Here is a 14,196-nt window from a genome sequence, read left to right on the forward strand (position 1 = left end):
GCAGCAATGGGGAGTATTGTGCGTCCAAAGCCATAGGCACACGTTTCTGTTAGGATGTACGAGAACTAGGGGTGTGCAAATACCAAGTAGTAGATTTTGAATAGAATATCGAACCAAATCAAGAAATAAAAAGGCAAATATCGAATTGAAATGCAGTATCTGTGCGGGAAAAAATAAATTTAGGAACTGGAAAGGCACGACACCTTTGCTTCTAAGCCAATGGACAAAAATGAAGAACAATTATAAAAAAGCTAAAAAATGTTTATTTAGCAGAACGAATCGACTGCCACAAAAATAAAAGCTTAAAAAGTGGCCCAATAAGAATCATTTCTTAAGCGATGTTAAAAGTGATGAATAATATACAAGGTATCGGAAGATGAAAACCATGTAAACCGAGTGGCCCTTGTGAGTCCAAGGTCACTTATTGCCTTCGACGCTCTGTGTAGTGCGGGACACGGTGGACATGCCGTTGACGAACTTTGTTCGGAAGAGGACGTTGGCGTTGTTGAACATGCCCTCCTTCAGAGAGACGACGACAAACTGCAATGATCAATGAATGTTGAAAGTAAGTGACACACTGTACAAGACAAACTGTCCCACTCATAAGTGGATATTGTGCTTGTTGCTTTTGAGTCACTCGTAAAATACTGCAGTCACATCTTTTCTTTGAGGAGGGGAAGGGGGGGGGGGGGGATTGTCATTTTTTGAAGGTCTGAGCACACACAATCAGTCAATATCACGTCCATCTTCGCATTTGTAAGCCCTTTCTTGTGGCCAAATTTAGAGCTGCACTGGGCTGCATTCATTTAGACAAATACTCCATCGAACATAGAAATCCAACACAGTTTTCTGGTTTGGCACAGCAGAACACCGACAGTGCTTCCAACTAATGCTGTAAGCATTGAGGCATAATTACTGCAGCACAAGTGAATACAATGTGCGGGAATCTAAAAATTCAATACAGCCTTGACACCAGGAAAACACAGATGTTGCTGCTGCAGGGACAGCATCTCTGCTGATGTCATTGGAATTCTGTCGTCCTCAGGAAGGGATGGCATGAACAGTGTGCGAGGAACATACACACAACTCCACTCAATTTGGGAGCATAAGTGGATAAGACACACTTCCACTGGCTCATTCTGGCTCAAACTTTATGCCGAAGAGGCATTCAGTGGTGCATACAGCTTTGTACGAAGCGAGATTCATTCCTGTTTTGAACTAACTTGCCCAGAGGGATGTCTCACCGATTTAAATATCTTCCTGCAGCGCTGTGATTTGTGTACGCATTGAAATGCCTTACAGAAACATCCAGTGCAGAGAAAAGCAAGATCCGACGACACTAGTCTGAGAAATCAGTGACAGTGACCCTAACTGCGACACATTTTATGCAGATTTGGGCACCACAGATCAATGGCTCTTACTAGAGTTTGTCAAATGTCCACAAATTGCAGTGCACTGACGTTATCTAGGCCTCTGTTCTGCACTCTTGGGGGCTCCTGTCTGCCGGAGCAGTGCGTGTAAATAATCTTTCAAGAATTTGTAGTTCACATTCAGACACTTCTAAATGCTAACTCAGAAGTAGGAAGTTTCATAAGACTCCTTAAAGAACTAATTTACAGAAGGGTATCTCCTGTTTCCTTTGTCGTTTCATGGAACGGAACGCAGACTTCTTAATTTCAAGGCACATTTCTCAAAACGCTTTACTCACTTGTGACTGCTTGAAGTGGGCACGCAGCATCTGGCCAATGTTTTGTGTGTGCGAGAGATCGAGCGCAGCGTCCACTTCGTCCAGGATGTAGATTGGTGCTGGCTTGAACAACAGCAACGACAGGATCAAGGAGAGTGCCACCAGTGATCTGTTTCATTAAACAGGAGAAAGAATTCCACGCTTAATTATACACAGTCTAAAAGAAGAGACTAGCAGCATATAATAGGCTTGAGTGAATATTCAATATTTTTTATTATGTGATCAAACACTGCATTTAGTACTTGAGTAGGGCCTGCACCACCACTTTGAAGCATAAAAATTTGAAGCAAAAAAAGTTTCAAGAAGTGCCAAGCACATGTCCGCATACTGGCTGGTTAATTTCTGCAAACTACGAAATGTCACTGGCGCTGTCATGCCGACGATGACATCATCACCACCGTATCCTGCAGCATCATGCAGCATAGATCCAGCGAGCTTCAACCGTATCACCTGTGCTGTAGCATATTTCTTGGCTGCTTCATGTTTTCAGGCGAGCTCCACTGGCAAAGATGGGGAAGCACTCAACCACTTATACTGCGATCTTCAAGCTCCAGGTGACTGCGTTGCCATCAAGAGCTTCAAGGCGATGGGAATCTCGAACAGTATGGGTGGCACAGAGGACAAGCAGTTTTAGGAGGACACCAATGAGGCAAATTTGTCAAACGACAGAGGCGCTGGAAGCAACAAAGATGTCTGAATAAATACGTTCATAGTCGGCCACCAGTGGTTGCGTTTTTCTGCATAGCAATTTGAGCGCAGATTAAGACTGCTTTGTGTTGGGGCTGCAGCTTGCAAAAAAACCTGAAAGAATTTGGGCCTTATGCAAGCAAATGCGGTACTATGCTATTCAATATTTGCTACAATTATAATTATAGTATGCAGAATTTCCTAAGTATTCGAAATGAATTAAAGAAATCTGAAAACACATACACTCGATAGTTTCAGTGGGCAAGTCACATCGTATAGCCAATGCAAGCTAAAGATGAGTATAGTTAAACCTCGATATAATGAACTTCAATCTAACGAAATTCTCAATAAAACGAAGTATTTAACTTTTCATAACCTTTTGTCCATAGAACACCATGTATTTAGAACCTCAATATAACAAAGTGTGTTTTACACGATTTCAATATAACGACATTTCGCTCGCACTGCAAAGGAATGCTGAGACAATAAATGTGAACTTCTGCGGATGCAAATGGTCAAATAATTGAATTACATACAAGCGCCTGCTTGCAAACACACCTCTCAAATCGTGCACGGTGTGACAAGAGCGACCACCGAAGTGGAGCCCGCATCATGTTCCGCATAGAGTCCAGGTCCGATAAGATTTTATCGTGGCCTGCACACTTTGTGCTTTAGTGTGAGTGCAAGTGTGCGAGAGTGAGACAAGAAAGATGGTGGCTTCGGAGTACGGCCTTCCCATGCGAGCAAAGGGAAAGAGGGGGTGGGTAGCTCATTCGTAATAACGTGATCAAGCGCATGTGAAGGGCGGTGAAGGGTAAGTCGGCGCTTCAACATTTCTGGCGCACGTCTCGGCTGTGGCAGCACATGGCTGTAAGCGCAACTGAGTGCATACACAGCCGCGTACCCTGCTTTTGAGGTAATGTGCCGCGTGTGCAAGGAGTGGGCATGCCGAGACGGCGTGGCATCACGTACGCTGTCTTCTCATGTAAACGTTACGTATTGGAGGTTGTGCAATCCCGAGTTTCGGTGACTCAGAGTGAGGGGCAGACAAAGCATTCGCTCACCGTTGTCGGCGCTTTTCAACATAGCGTCATCCCAGTGCGGGCGACGCTATCAGCCGCGGGGGCGGAGTGCACACGAAAGCGTGGCTGGCTTCGCTTAATTCGTACCGCTGATGTGAAGATATCGGTGACGTGACATGAAACCGTATCGTTCGTCGCCGACTCCCGAATTCATCAAATAAATTGTTTTCTCATTCAAGTTTGCTTTTTTCGAATTCGGAAAATTCTGTGGCCCCTTTCCTTGCAAGAAAAATCGGTCAGCGACTGTACTTATTTCATCAAAGGTCAAATTTCAATGCAACAAAATTCGATATAACAAAGCAAGTTGCCCATTTTACCTACTTCGTTAATCGAGGTTTAACTGTAATTTGTTTACAGTCACTGATCAATCTTTTGGATCTGCTTGATTATTCTCACACTTTTGCAGCACCGCCACGATCAATGAACTTGTTAACCCTTTGAAGGTTTTCGCCGTACATGTACGGCGGCGGTTTTCTGTCCCGCAAGGTCTTCGCCGTACGGGTACGGTTCCGACCCTCCGTTTAAAATTTGGCGCCATAATGACGATGCGTGCTCACCGGGAGGTGCTGCCACCTCTTAGCACTTACAAGATGCGTATGAAATTGGTGCTGCCTTCTTGGGGAGATAAACAGAGCTGATTGCTAGCTTCGGCGCGTCGCTCAGACTGCGGCAACGCCCCTTTCGCGGTTTCGGTTTCGCCGCGTGATCGCAACGGAGGCGCGCGAAACGTCATTTTTTTCTTTGTCGGCACTCTCTTGCAGGGCGGTGGAAGTTGATTTCTATCTTGATTGGCGCTGCTCTTAGCTTGCTTATCAGCGCCGTTCGCGAGGTATTCTCGCTCTCAGTGGCAACGCGCTTTCGCGGTTTCGGTTCCGCCGCGTGATCGCAACGGAGGCGCGCGAAACGTGGTTTTTCTCTCTCTTTTTGTCGGCACGCTCTCGCAGGGGCAGCGGAAGTTGATTTCTATCTTGATTGGCACTGCTCTTAGCTTGTTTATCACCACTTGCTTATCAGTGCCGTTCACGAGGTATTCTCGCTCTCCGCGGCAGCGCGCTTACACGAGAGGGTGCCTCAGACCTCTGCCCAAGGCAGCCGCACGCAGAGATGTCATATGTGCGCCAACACATGACAAGACACGCTCCAAGAGAACAGACACACATTTTAGGTGTGCAGACTGCGATAAGGCGCTGTGCGTAGACGTGTGTTTCAAGGAGTACCACGCTTGGAAATACTATTGAACATCTTGCAGTTCTGAGTGATGCCGACACCAAAATACTGTTCCTAATTATTTTTTACTATTTATTCCCGACTTTATACATTTTGTACGTTCAATATCCGCAATAAAGTAATTTGACCACCCGGGAAAGTTTTTTCAAAATAATTCGACCGTCAAAGGGTTAACCAATGTAATGGGCAACCAAAGTTTTGGAGGCCATGTGGTGCCTTGCTCGATTTTTCAAGCATGATCTGCATACACAAAGTCAGAAAAAATGGCAGGCAGCTCTGAAACATAATGGCACCAATAAATTCCTTCGTACTCTCGCTTTCATTATTGAAACGGTGTTCCAGCTTTGCAAGAGCCATAAGGCTGCTGCAAATAGTTGTGTTGAGTCTTCACCATACTGTATGTTTGATTGCCAACACCCGATGAACGAGTGCTGGTTAGGCCTAACAGCCAAGCCAGTGTGTGGCTGCAACGAAAATCTGATTCTGGCTGGCAAGACAGAAGGTGGCAAACCACAAGTTTTCTAATCATCGAGTGACTTATCGGTGATCGGGCCTGAGATCATGCGCTTCGGTGAAGGACATTGATGCAACATTCAGGCTTACGGGTGACCAGCGAACAATTACAGCCATCACGCCTACCAAGTTTATCTGCGCATTTACTAGACGGAACGGGTTAGGCTCCATGTAGGCCGAAAGTACTAAGCTGAAATTGTGCAACACAGCCCATACTGTTGGTGTTGCACAGTCAAGGTTGCACTTTGTGGCATCGGAATAACATGCAATGACGCACATTGGCCATCCGGATGGGCAAACACTAGACATTCCCACAGTCTCGCCCATCACCTACCGTATTTACTCGCATAATGATCACACTACTATATTATGTAAAAAAAATTGACACAAATTCAGGGGTGCGATCATTAGGCGGGTTAAATATCCCACGAATAGAAACATTTTCTTTTTTCATCCCGCATTTACTGAGGGATGATAATGGGTCAACAAGCAGGCAGCTGCCACCGTCAGTGCAGGACACAAAAACAATAATGGCGGCTGGCGGAGCAAGTCGAATGCGATTATTTTTCTTCTCGTGAGTACATTGCGCGCATTGAAACAGTTTCTTCCGTATATCGTTAATATCGGCAAGTTTGCGACAATAATGTAACGATGTCCACTTTGAGGGGACAGAAACAGAGATGGGCGCGCTTAGCTGCCAGTGACATAGAAACACATGGCGGGCATGCTGCGAAAACTGCGGCATTTGTCTTCACTGCTACCCTAATACGGCACGTTTCCGCTAAGGGTGGGCGAATATCTTAGCTGCGTTACAAGCATCGGCGTATAAATAGGGTACACTTCTAACGTATCAGTGTAAACGTGGCCGCTACCGTTGCTGCTCACGATTTGTTGCGTGCCCACGAGTGCAGACAAGAAGAATTAAAAGGCGACCTTTATGTTGTTGTTGTTGACCAAAACCATTATGAAGCCTACAAATAATAAAGCCAATACAAGTTTGGTTGTTTGTTTTTTTGTTTTTTTCATGGAAGTGCAGAAGTGATGAAAGGAACGAAATGGGGCATCTGCTTAACTATGTTGGGTGCGTGCAGACCGCTTGGTATGTCTTCAAGAGTCGTTCGCGTAGCATTCAACAGATGGTAAGCACTTTCATCATTAGCTAGACTTGGCACACGACATATCGCTGCGGCAAGTTCAGGGTGCGATCATCACACGGGAAAGAAAAAAAATCTAATGTTGACAACCTAATGCAGGGGTGCGATCATTACGCGAGTGCGATCATTATGCAAGTAAATATGGTAATTTTAGCTAGGCTGAACTCCAACATTAAGCAAAAGTCTGCAAACTGTTTTTTGTACTGCCGTCGTTTCTGCGTGAACATATCTGAGTAACGGCACTTTGAAAATAAACTGATTCCCCAGCTTAAACTGCTTCCATCTTTGCAAGTGAAAGTGTCCCGGCTTGTTGTGGATGTTCTGTCAATGTTTCATGCAAATGCCACAACTATTCAAGTTATTCAGAAACTCAGGGCAGCGTTGGTGCAGTATTGAGATTTTGCATCTTTCCTGGCTTACCAGGCCTCCGTTGGCACATAAGTGGCTCTCTTGCTCTTTTACATAATGCAGCTTTACCCAATATTCAATGTTAGTGCCTCAGTGCAGTGCAGTGAATATTTTTATATGTCCACTGTCCTAGCTACATTCTAGTGCTTGCGCATCACATGCCGTGTAGAATGCAATGTATGTTTGCCCGCACCAAAAATTTACGTAATAAGTTTCACAGTAAAGTCAGGGTGCAGGTTATACGTGAATTTCACCTTGAAATGTGGCTTCATGGCAGCATAGTGCATGATGCCGTGAAGCCACACCTCAAGGCAAAGCTCTCCACAAAGTTTACGTATCTCATAGGGAGCCCCATCCATTCCCCACAACCCTGTATGATGAAGCTGCCTTCTCCTTTCCATCATGGTCACCCATTCTCCTCCCCTTTATGGCTTGCCCTTTTATGTTTAGTACTATGCGAACAGTGCACACGGTGCTGGCAAACTTATGCGTCACCCACTTTCGCAGCGCTCCCTTGGTCCATGCAAAGCACTTCGCGATATGGTGGAGAGCTGGATCACCATAGGGATTTTCAGCTCGGTCGCATTTGATCCACCGGAATGGATCTAAAGTCCTGCAGTTAACATGAACATTGAGCTAGTACTTTCTGTGCCTTTGAAAGAAGTCATGAAATCTGCATATTGTTCGACAAACTCGTATTACCGTAGCGGTCCTAAGTGTTTGTTCCCGTTTTCTGGGAAAACTACGCTCAGATGAATTACAATGCCTGTTTACACGTATAGATCCCGCTCCACTTTATCACCCCTGCCACTTGGAAGAATTAACAGCAATACTCCTACGTGTTCCCTTGCTATGAAGACTAACCCCCAAAATTTTTAAACTTCAACACTTACCCTACATTACACACCAGTTTGACTTTGACTTTGACTTTATTGAAATTTAGACAATATACAGTTGTCCGGGTGAAGAGGGCTAAAGATCACACACGTGGTCACCTGACTAGGCCCTAGACACCCTGAATTCACGCAGGCACAGTTTCGACATGGTAAGTTGCGAAGTACAATTTTTTACAGGATTTCTTTTTCTTTTTTTTTTTTCAGGAAGATTATAAGAATTCACATACAGCAATATACATACACTGTACATTCAAATCAATCTAATTAATTATGTATAATACCTACAAACATGTTCCCTTGACTTGATTGAAGGTGGGGGAGCGAACTATGCACACAAACTCTGCTAAGAAAAGCAGTTGCTGTCCTTGCAAAGACAAATTCCTTTGCTGCAACGTTGGCTCCGATGACACTTGTTCGACCACTGCTGGTCGCCTCAAACCTCCATCTCCCTTTGAACTTCTGTTTTGTTTGAACACCTAAGTGTTTCTTGTATAGTTAGTGCTGTGACAAATCAGCTCTGCAGAAGCCTGCAATAGGTTTCCTTTGTAGCCTTTCACTACAATCATGTGGATGACATCTATCCCTTTCACAAACCTTCCTCCACCTTGCAAGCTTCCACAGAGCTGGTCCATCATATTCTGTGTCCCTGTGCATCGAATGGTCAATTGATGCAGCCTTGATCTCCTATCTGCCAGCCTCCTGGTTAGTTTAGACAACAGAGCGACTTCCACGGCAAGGCATTAGTCCTGGGTTCGAGAAGCTTTCTTTCTCGAAACCTGTACGGGTTTTCTTTGTAGCCCTGTGCTACAATTGTGTGGATGGCAAGTGCCCCTTTCATGCTTTAAAAATACAGTAGAACCTCGTTAACATGATCCCATTAGGTACGATTTCTCGGCGCCAACGTTCGCGATAAAGAACGCAAGAAATGAGCCAACAGTTATGTTTCTTTTCCCCCATTTTATACGTTGCTGGAAAACACGGTTTTTCGGCATCAACACGATTTTTCGCCAAAGTGCAATCATATAATGCGTTTGCCGGCCGCAAGATCCCATGTGAACAAAAAAAAAAGTGCGTGGCACGTGCAATTGAGAGCAGTAAGTGACCGCCATGGCAGATTCCCCGCAGTACTCGCCCACCTGTGTCGCGCGAAAATGACGGCACGCACTATGTTCCTCTTCTGGTAATGGGTCGTTGCACGTCATTTTCACAGCTCTGTGGAAAATAAGTGTTTTTACCTATGTGTCACAAAGTTTGTGTGGCGTGGTGCCGTTGGAAGCGTACCACATGCTTTTAATAGATGACCCAAACACGCTGCCATTCCCTGCTGCAGGTGGTGTAAAGTGAAAGCTAAAGTGTCATCTTTCACTCTAGTGGCATCTCTGGGGTCACTCACCAGCTCGATTTCGTTTCGGTTTCCTGTCGCAAACTCAAAGCACTACACAATAGAGAAACGACGTGTGTCTTGGGCCGTTAGGGCCTCACCTGCTCAATGCATGTCAGTTTTGTGCCACAACACTTTTCGCCGAGCGACCACATCAAAATTTCCTGCTAAAATACCCCACCCGAAGAAGCTGCTGACTCAGGCCAAATTCAAGGTGCACGAACGTAAGCTTGCCAAACCCATGAGAATAATTTGCATTTCTGGCTGCTTGGGCCCCGCAAGCTCCACGCGCGTCGCCGCTTCGTGCTGCAATGATTCATGCAATACTTCGCATTACGAATATGTCAACTACAGTTGAGACTGCCAAATTCTTTAGCGAGTCAGGATCGTACAGTGTCTCGGTTAGTATGTTTCTTTCTCACTTTTCTTTCCTGCAACATATACCGTATTTACACGATTGTAAGTCAACCACTTTTTTTAAATTTGAAAATCTGAAGTGGGGGGGGGCGACTTACAATCGAAACCAAAACATGGCACCGCCAGAAAAGCGAGACCAACGGGAGCTACAACGTAGTTACAATTTTATGTTTGCTCTATGGCCCTACCCGTAGCTTTTCGCTATCCCGCGTGTTTGTTCGCTTTTCGGAAGGGTTTTTCAACATTTTTGAGAGTTTTACAGTGCACACAACACTCATGAGGGGGTGTCTATAGTTCATGGAAGCGCCGCTGTTCCATTCGCGGCGGCACCCTCAGAATGGTGGCGCTTGCGGGGAGTATCAGTAGTTCATGGAACAGCACTGCTTGCGGGTTTCTCCTTGCCTGTTAAGCTTAGCTTTCTTTATAGTTTGATGAAAGGCATTGGTTTGACGTGTTCCACTTGACTACGTGCTACTTCTATGCTTCCTCAGTCGACATGAGTGCTCCAGGCCCACTAATCATTTGGCACTCGTTCACAGCAGCGTTCAAGAGGGCTGCCATTCTTTATGCCGAAGAAACAAATCGCTGCACAGCGGGCCGCAAATTCGATGTTTCCGAACGGGTGGTGCGAGAGTGGCGACTGCAGCGAAGCGAAATTTTCACCTGTGACGGCAAGTGAGGAATTTCCTATGTGCCGAAGTCTGGACACTTTGCGGAGCTGTAGGCTAAGCTTGCGGCGTACGTCGCTGAAATGCACGATCGGTCCCTGCCAGTGAAGTGCAACATGGTCATGAAACAAGCCCGGATCTTCGCCTTTTAAGGACCTGCTCCGCCGTGAGTATGAGTGGCTGGCGGCAGAAGACCGTGAAATTACGCCAACCGGATCTGTCAAAAGAGCCTCCCTGACGGCTGCGTGTGGTTGGGTGCATTCGGCGTGGGCTGCTGTTCCACAAGATGTCATGGTGCGGTCGTTTGCCAAATGTGAAATTTCGCGGGGCGACGACGCGCTGTGGGACCGTAGCAACGATGACGATGGCAGCGCTAGTGAAGATGAGTAGTCCAGGGACCATGTCAGCTACTAATAAATTTTCTTTATCGAATGCGCCCTCGGGTATGCTCATTTATTTTTTTTTTCCTGTCACGCGATATGGGGGGGAGGGTCTACTTACATTCGAGTCGACTTACAATCGTGTAAATACGGTATGCAAGGTTCTCCTGTATAAGGCACAAAGAGGTAATCTCACCTCTGTCCTCCGCTGAGCTCCTGGAGAGATTCTTTCCACACGCCACCAAAGGCCACTTTGACCTCGAGACCCTGAAGTGCATCCATGCCTTCTGGAGGCACTAACTTGGCGTCCGTGCCGGGGAGCAACGTTGAGAAGATAGAGCCAAAGTCCTGCACACAAACACGTACAAATACACAATGACTAAGTTTATTTTACAGGCAAGCCACACATCTGTGAAAACAAAAGGAGCGACACAAAGCAAGCAGCACTTGATGTAAGTGAAGTCAAACAAAAAGGATAAAGACAAAGACAAGCTGAACTGTACAACACAGGCTACGTGAACATCCATGCTGTCCAGCATTATGGCTATTCTGTGTCCTAATTAATGCTTGGCTTTATCTGCTTCAAATGCCTATCACAATGTATGCTGAACTGAAAGGCATAAATTAGGGAATAAGCAAAAGGACCATGTGCAAGCACCAAACACTTTTGTACTCTTCTATCTGTTGCTTTTAATGGCAATAATTTCATCCCAGTCCGAGCGCTTGATACAAAATTGCTGCATTATCTTGTCGCACAATCCCATACCATGGGTCCATTTTAACCCATGCTTGTATCAAGTGGAACTGCATTCCCAACTTTATCATTTTTATTTAAGATACATCATGCATCACAGGCTTATTGACATCAGTAACTCACAGAGGTCGTGCAATTAGGTTGGTTGCAAAGCAACTGGTCACAAACAGTCGCTTTGGTCAAAAATGGACTATTTTAGGTCAGTTGCTTGCTGCCCGATTTTTTAGTCGCTTGACTGCAATCACAAAACTCCAGAACCAACCAGCAATGCAGGAGCAAGATATGTGCTTACACTGACACCTATTTCATGTGGCGATGGCATTGCTTGCAGAAGTGAAAGGCATTAAGTGCAAGACACTTCGACATGGCAATCGACAGGTCGTGCTAACCAGTGTGAACATTGGTCACCCCGAGTTGCTTCTGGTCGCCAGTTACAGTCGGCTGCGTGACCTGTCAATCTCTGGTGTGAATGCACCCTAAGACTATCATTTGCGATCGTGCCACCCAGTAACCTCACATTCATTGTTTAATGCTTTTTAACAGCGGAGCTGTTTTAAGTCGAGCCTTTGCTGTCCAGCGTCCAGTGTCACGCAGGGGGGGGGGAGGAGGGGGCAAGTTAATGGCACAAACCCACTATGGGGTATAGGCCATAGGAGGGGGGAGAGGGGTATTAGAGCAGGTGTTTTGCCGGCGCGCGCACTTTCGCCCCATGGATTCCGTTCGGTGCGCGCAGCCCAGAAGTCGTGGCTGCCCAGACGTCACGACTGCCCAGAGGTCACAACTGCCCAGACGTCACGACTGCCCAGACGTCACGACTGCCCAGACGTCACGACTGCCCAGACGTCACAACTGCCCAGAGGTCACAACTGCCCAGACGTCACAACTGCCCAGAGGTCACAACTGCCAAGAGGTCACAACTGCCAAGAGGTCATGACTACTCAGACGTCACGACTGCCCAGACGTCAAGACTACCCACATGTCACGACTGCCCAGACGTCGCGCAAATCCTGAGCTTCGAGAGTGAGAAGCGCAAGCAACGCACCAGCAGAGGGTGGCCGGTACAGCCAAGGATTAAGAATGGGAAGCACAAGCCAAGCGCCGGTGGAGGCAAGCCAACCCCCACTTTCAAGAGAAGGCAAACCAAACCAAGCGCCAGCAGAGGCAAGCTAGCCCCCGACTCTGAGGAGAGGAGGCCGACCAGAGACGTCGACGCAGAGCGATTCCTCTCACGGAGGGTGCCGATGGACGGTTCAAGAGAGAATTCCTCGACCGTGAGTGCGGCCACAGCTGCAGGGTCTGTGACCTCACACAACTGAAGAGTGTGCGCAATCGGGAACCGAAGCTCGAATCTAGCAAAACGACGTGAACGAGACAAAAGACTCATGAAAATTGCGCTCAACATGAATTCAAACTTCAGAAAACGACCACCAGCTTATCTTGCTGTTTTGACAGCATTCACTGCGTGAAACTGGCTTTAGCTTTTTTGTTCCACCTACCACTGTGAACAACAGCTGAACACAGAAAAGCTCACACACAAGATGGAACACCTTTCAGACTAAAGATATTTTTATTGTTATTTTAAGTTGGGCAGTTTTGCTCAAAGGCCACTGAAAGCGATAGCAAGGGTTACGGACTCACTAAACCTCCTCAGATGGCATTCTAAATAGACGAGCAAGCGACAGGTTCATGCAACGAAGCCTGCAAGGCAACTTCTGAAGCATAGCATAAACAGCGGCCTGGCAGCTCCTAGGCATCTCGAAACACATGACGAGACGTGCTGCCAGCGGCATAGCAGGCATGATGCCTCGGTGGTGCGCAGGATGAGACCGAACCCCCCTCAGAACATTGACACTATGCCAGAATTTCACTGCAGAACTTTACTGTTTGTTTTACAGCACAGAGCTGCACAGCAGAAACTCTTGGTGGATTTGTGTGCACAACACTTGTGCCAACAGTATAAGGCGTAACACTGACCTGGCTCCCCTGTAGAGTGCACTGCGCAGAATGCTCAGACTGAGAAAACGCACTGCGCGTCTGTCACGTCTCCGGACCTTCCTAACACTCCACCCAGAAGCTGCACATCGACCGTGACTGAACAGTGATGATGATGGCGACAGCAAAAATGCGCCTTCAGCATATAAATTATTGCTGTTGAAATCCTTACATGCCACCTTATATTCAAATAAATAGGGCACATTTACATTCGTGGCATGCTGGCCAAAGTATGTGAGATCACCACGGAGCTTACATCGTCACCAATGACAAATACAGCTCTGTTAAAGAACTGTGCTACACCTGTCAGTAATTGGTCTACATTTGCGTCACTCGTCCAACTCTCCAGAGGAACTGAAGGCGCACCTTGTCAACCTTCTTCCAGGCTTCCTTGAGGGCCATGTTCTTTTTCTCGTCCAGCTCCCGGATGACATCAATGATCTTGGCCCTGTCGTGGATTACAGTCCGTTTCTTGTTCAGCAGGTCTTGGTACTGGAATGAAGCAAGACACAAGACCATGTCCCTGAAATTCCTTTCTTACCCCAATAGTGCAATGCAAAGTTCTCCCACCGTCAAACAGTGACTCTGACTCAGATGATGATGTGCTGTGTGTTCCAGAGCCTTCCACATGCGGATCTTACTCAAGCCTTTGCAGTTGTTACATCAGAGTACAACGAAACTTAAAATTGGCTGAAATACAGGCGGCCTTGGTTGCACGTAAGCGGAAGTGCATGCAGCAATGCATTGACCACTTGTTCCATGCACAGGGACCTTAAAACATAAATAAAGTGATCTTTTTTGGACACATTCGGTTTTTCTTTTTTTTAACATTAGATAGTTTGTACTTATTTACATCCCTTGTGGAGTCTGAATTATTGGTAGTCGACTGC

The 14,196-nt window shown here is 46.4% G+C and overlaps 1 protein-coding gene across 1 annotated transcript in view; it reads right to left on the reverse strand.

Moving 5' to 3' along the window:
• Positions 1-240: 240 nt before the first annotated feature.
• SMC2 (structural maintenance of chromosomes 2) overlaps positions 241-14,196 on the reverse strand; it is a 67,009-nt gene continuing 53,053 nt past the window's right edge. Inside the window, exons 19-22 of the mRNA XM_050167942.3 lie at positions 13,673-13,798; positions 10,757-10,908; positions 1,709-1,856; positions 241-540 (exon numbers count right to left, since the gene is read on the reverse strand). Coding sequence (XP_050023899.2) covers positions 418-540; positions 1,709-1,856; positions 10,757-10,908; positions 13,673-13,798 — 549 coding nt within the window. The 3' untranslated portion in view covers positions 241-417. The remainder of the gene's footprint in view (positions 541-1,708; positions 1,857-10,756; positions 10,909-13,672; positions 13,799-14,196) is intronic.

This window comes from Dermacentor andersoni, chromosome 11, assembly GCF_023375885.2.
Source record: "Dermacentor andersoni chromosome 11, qqDerAnde1_hic_scaffold, whole genome shotgun sequence".
Classification (NCBI taxonomy): domain Eukaryota; kingdom Metazoa; phylum Arthropoda; class Arachnida; order Ixodida; family Ixodidae; genus Dermacentor; species Dermacentor andersoni.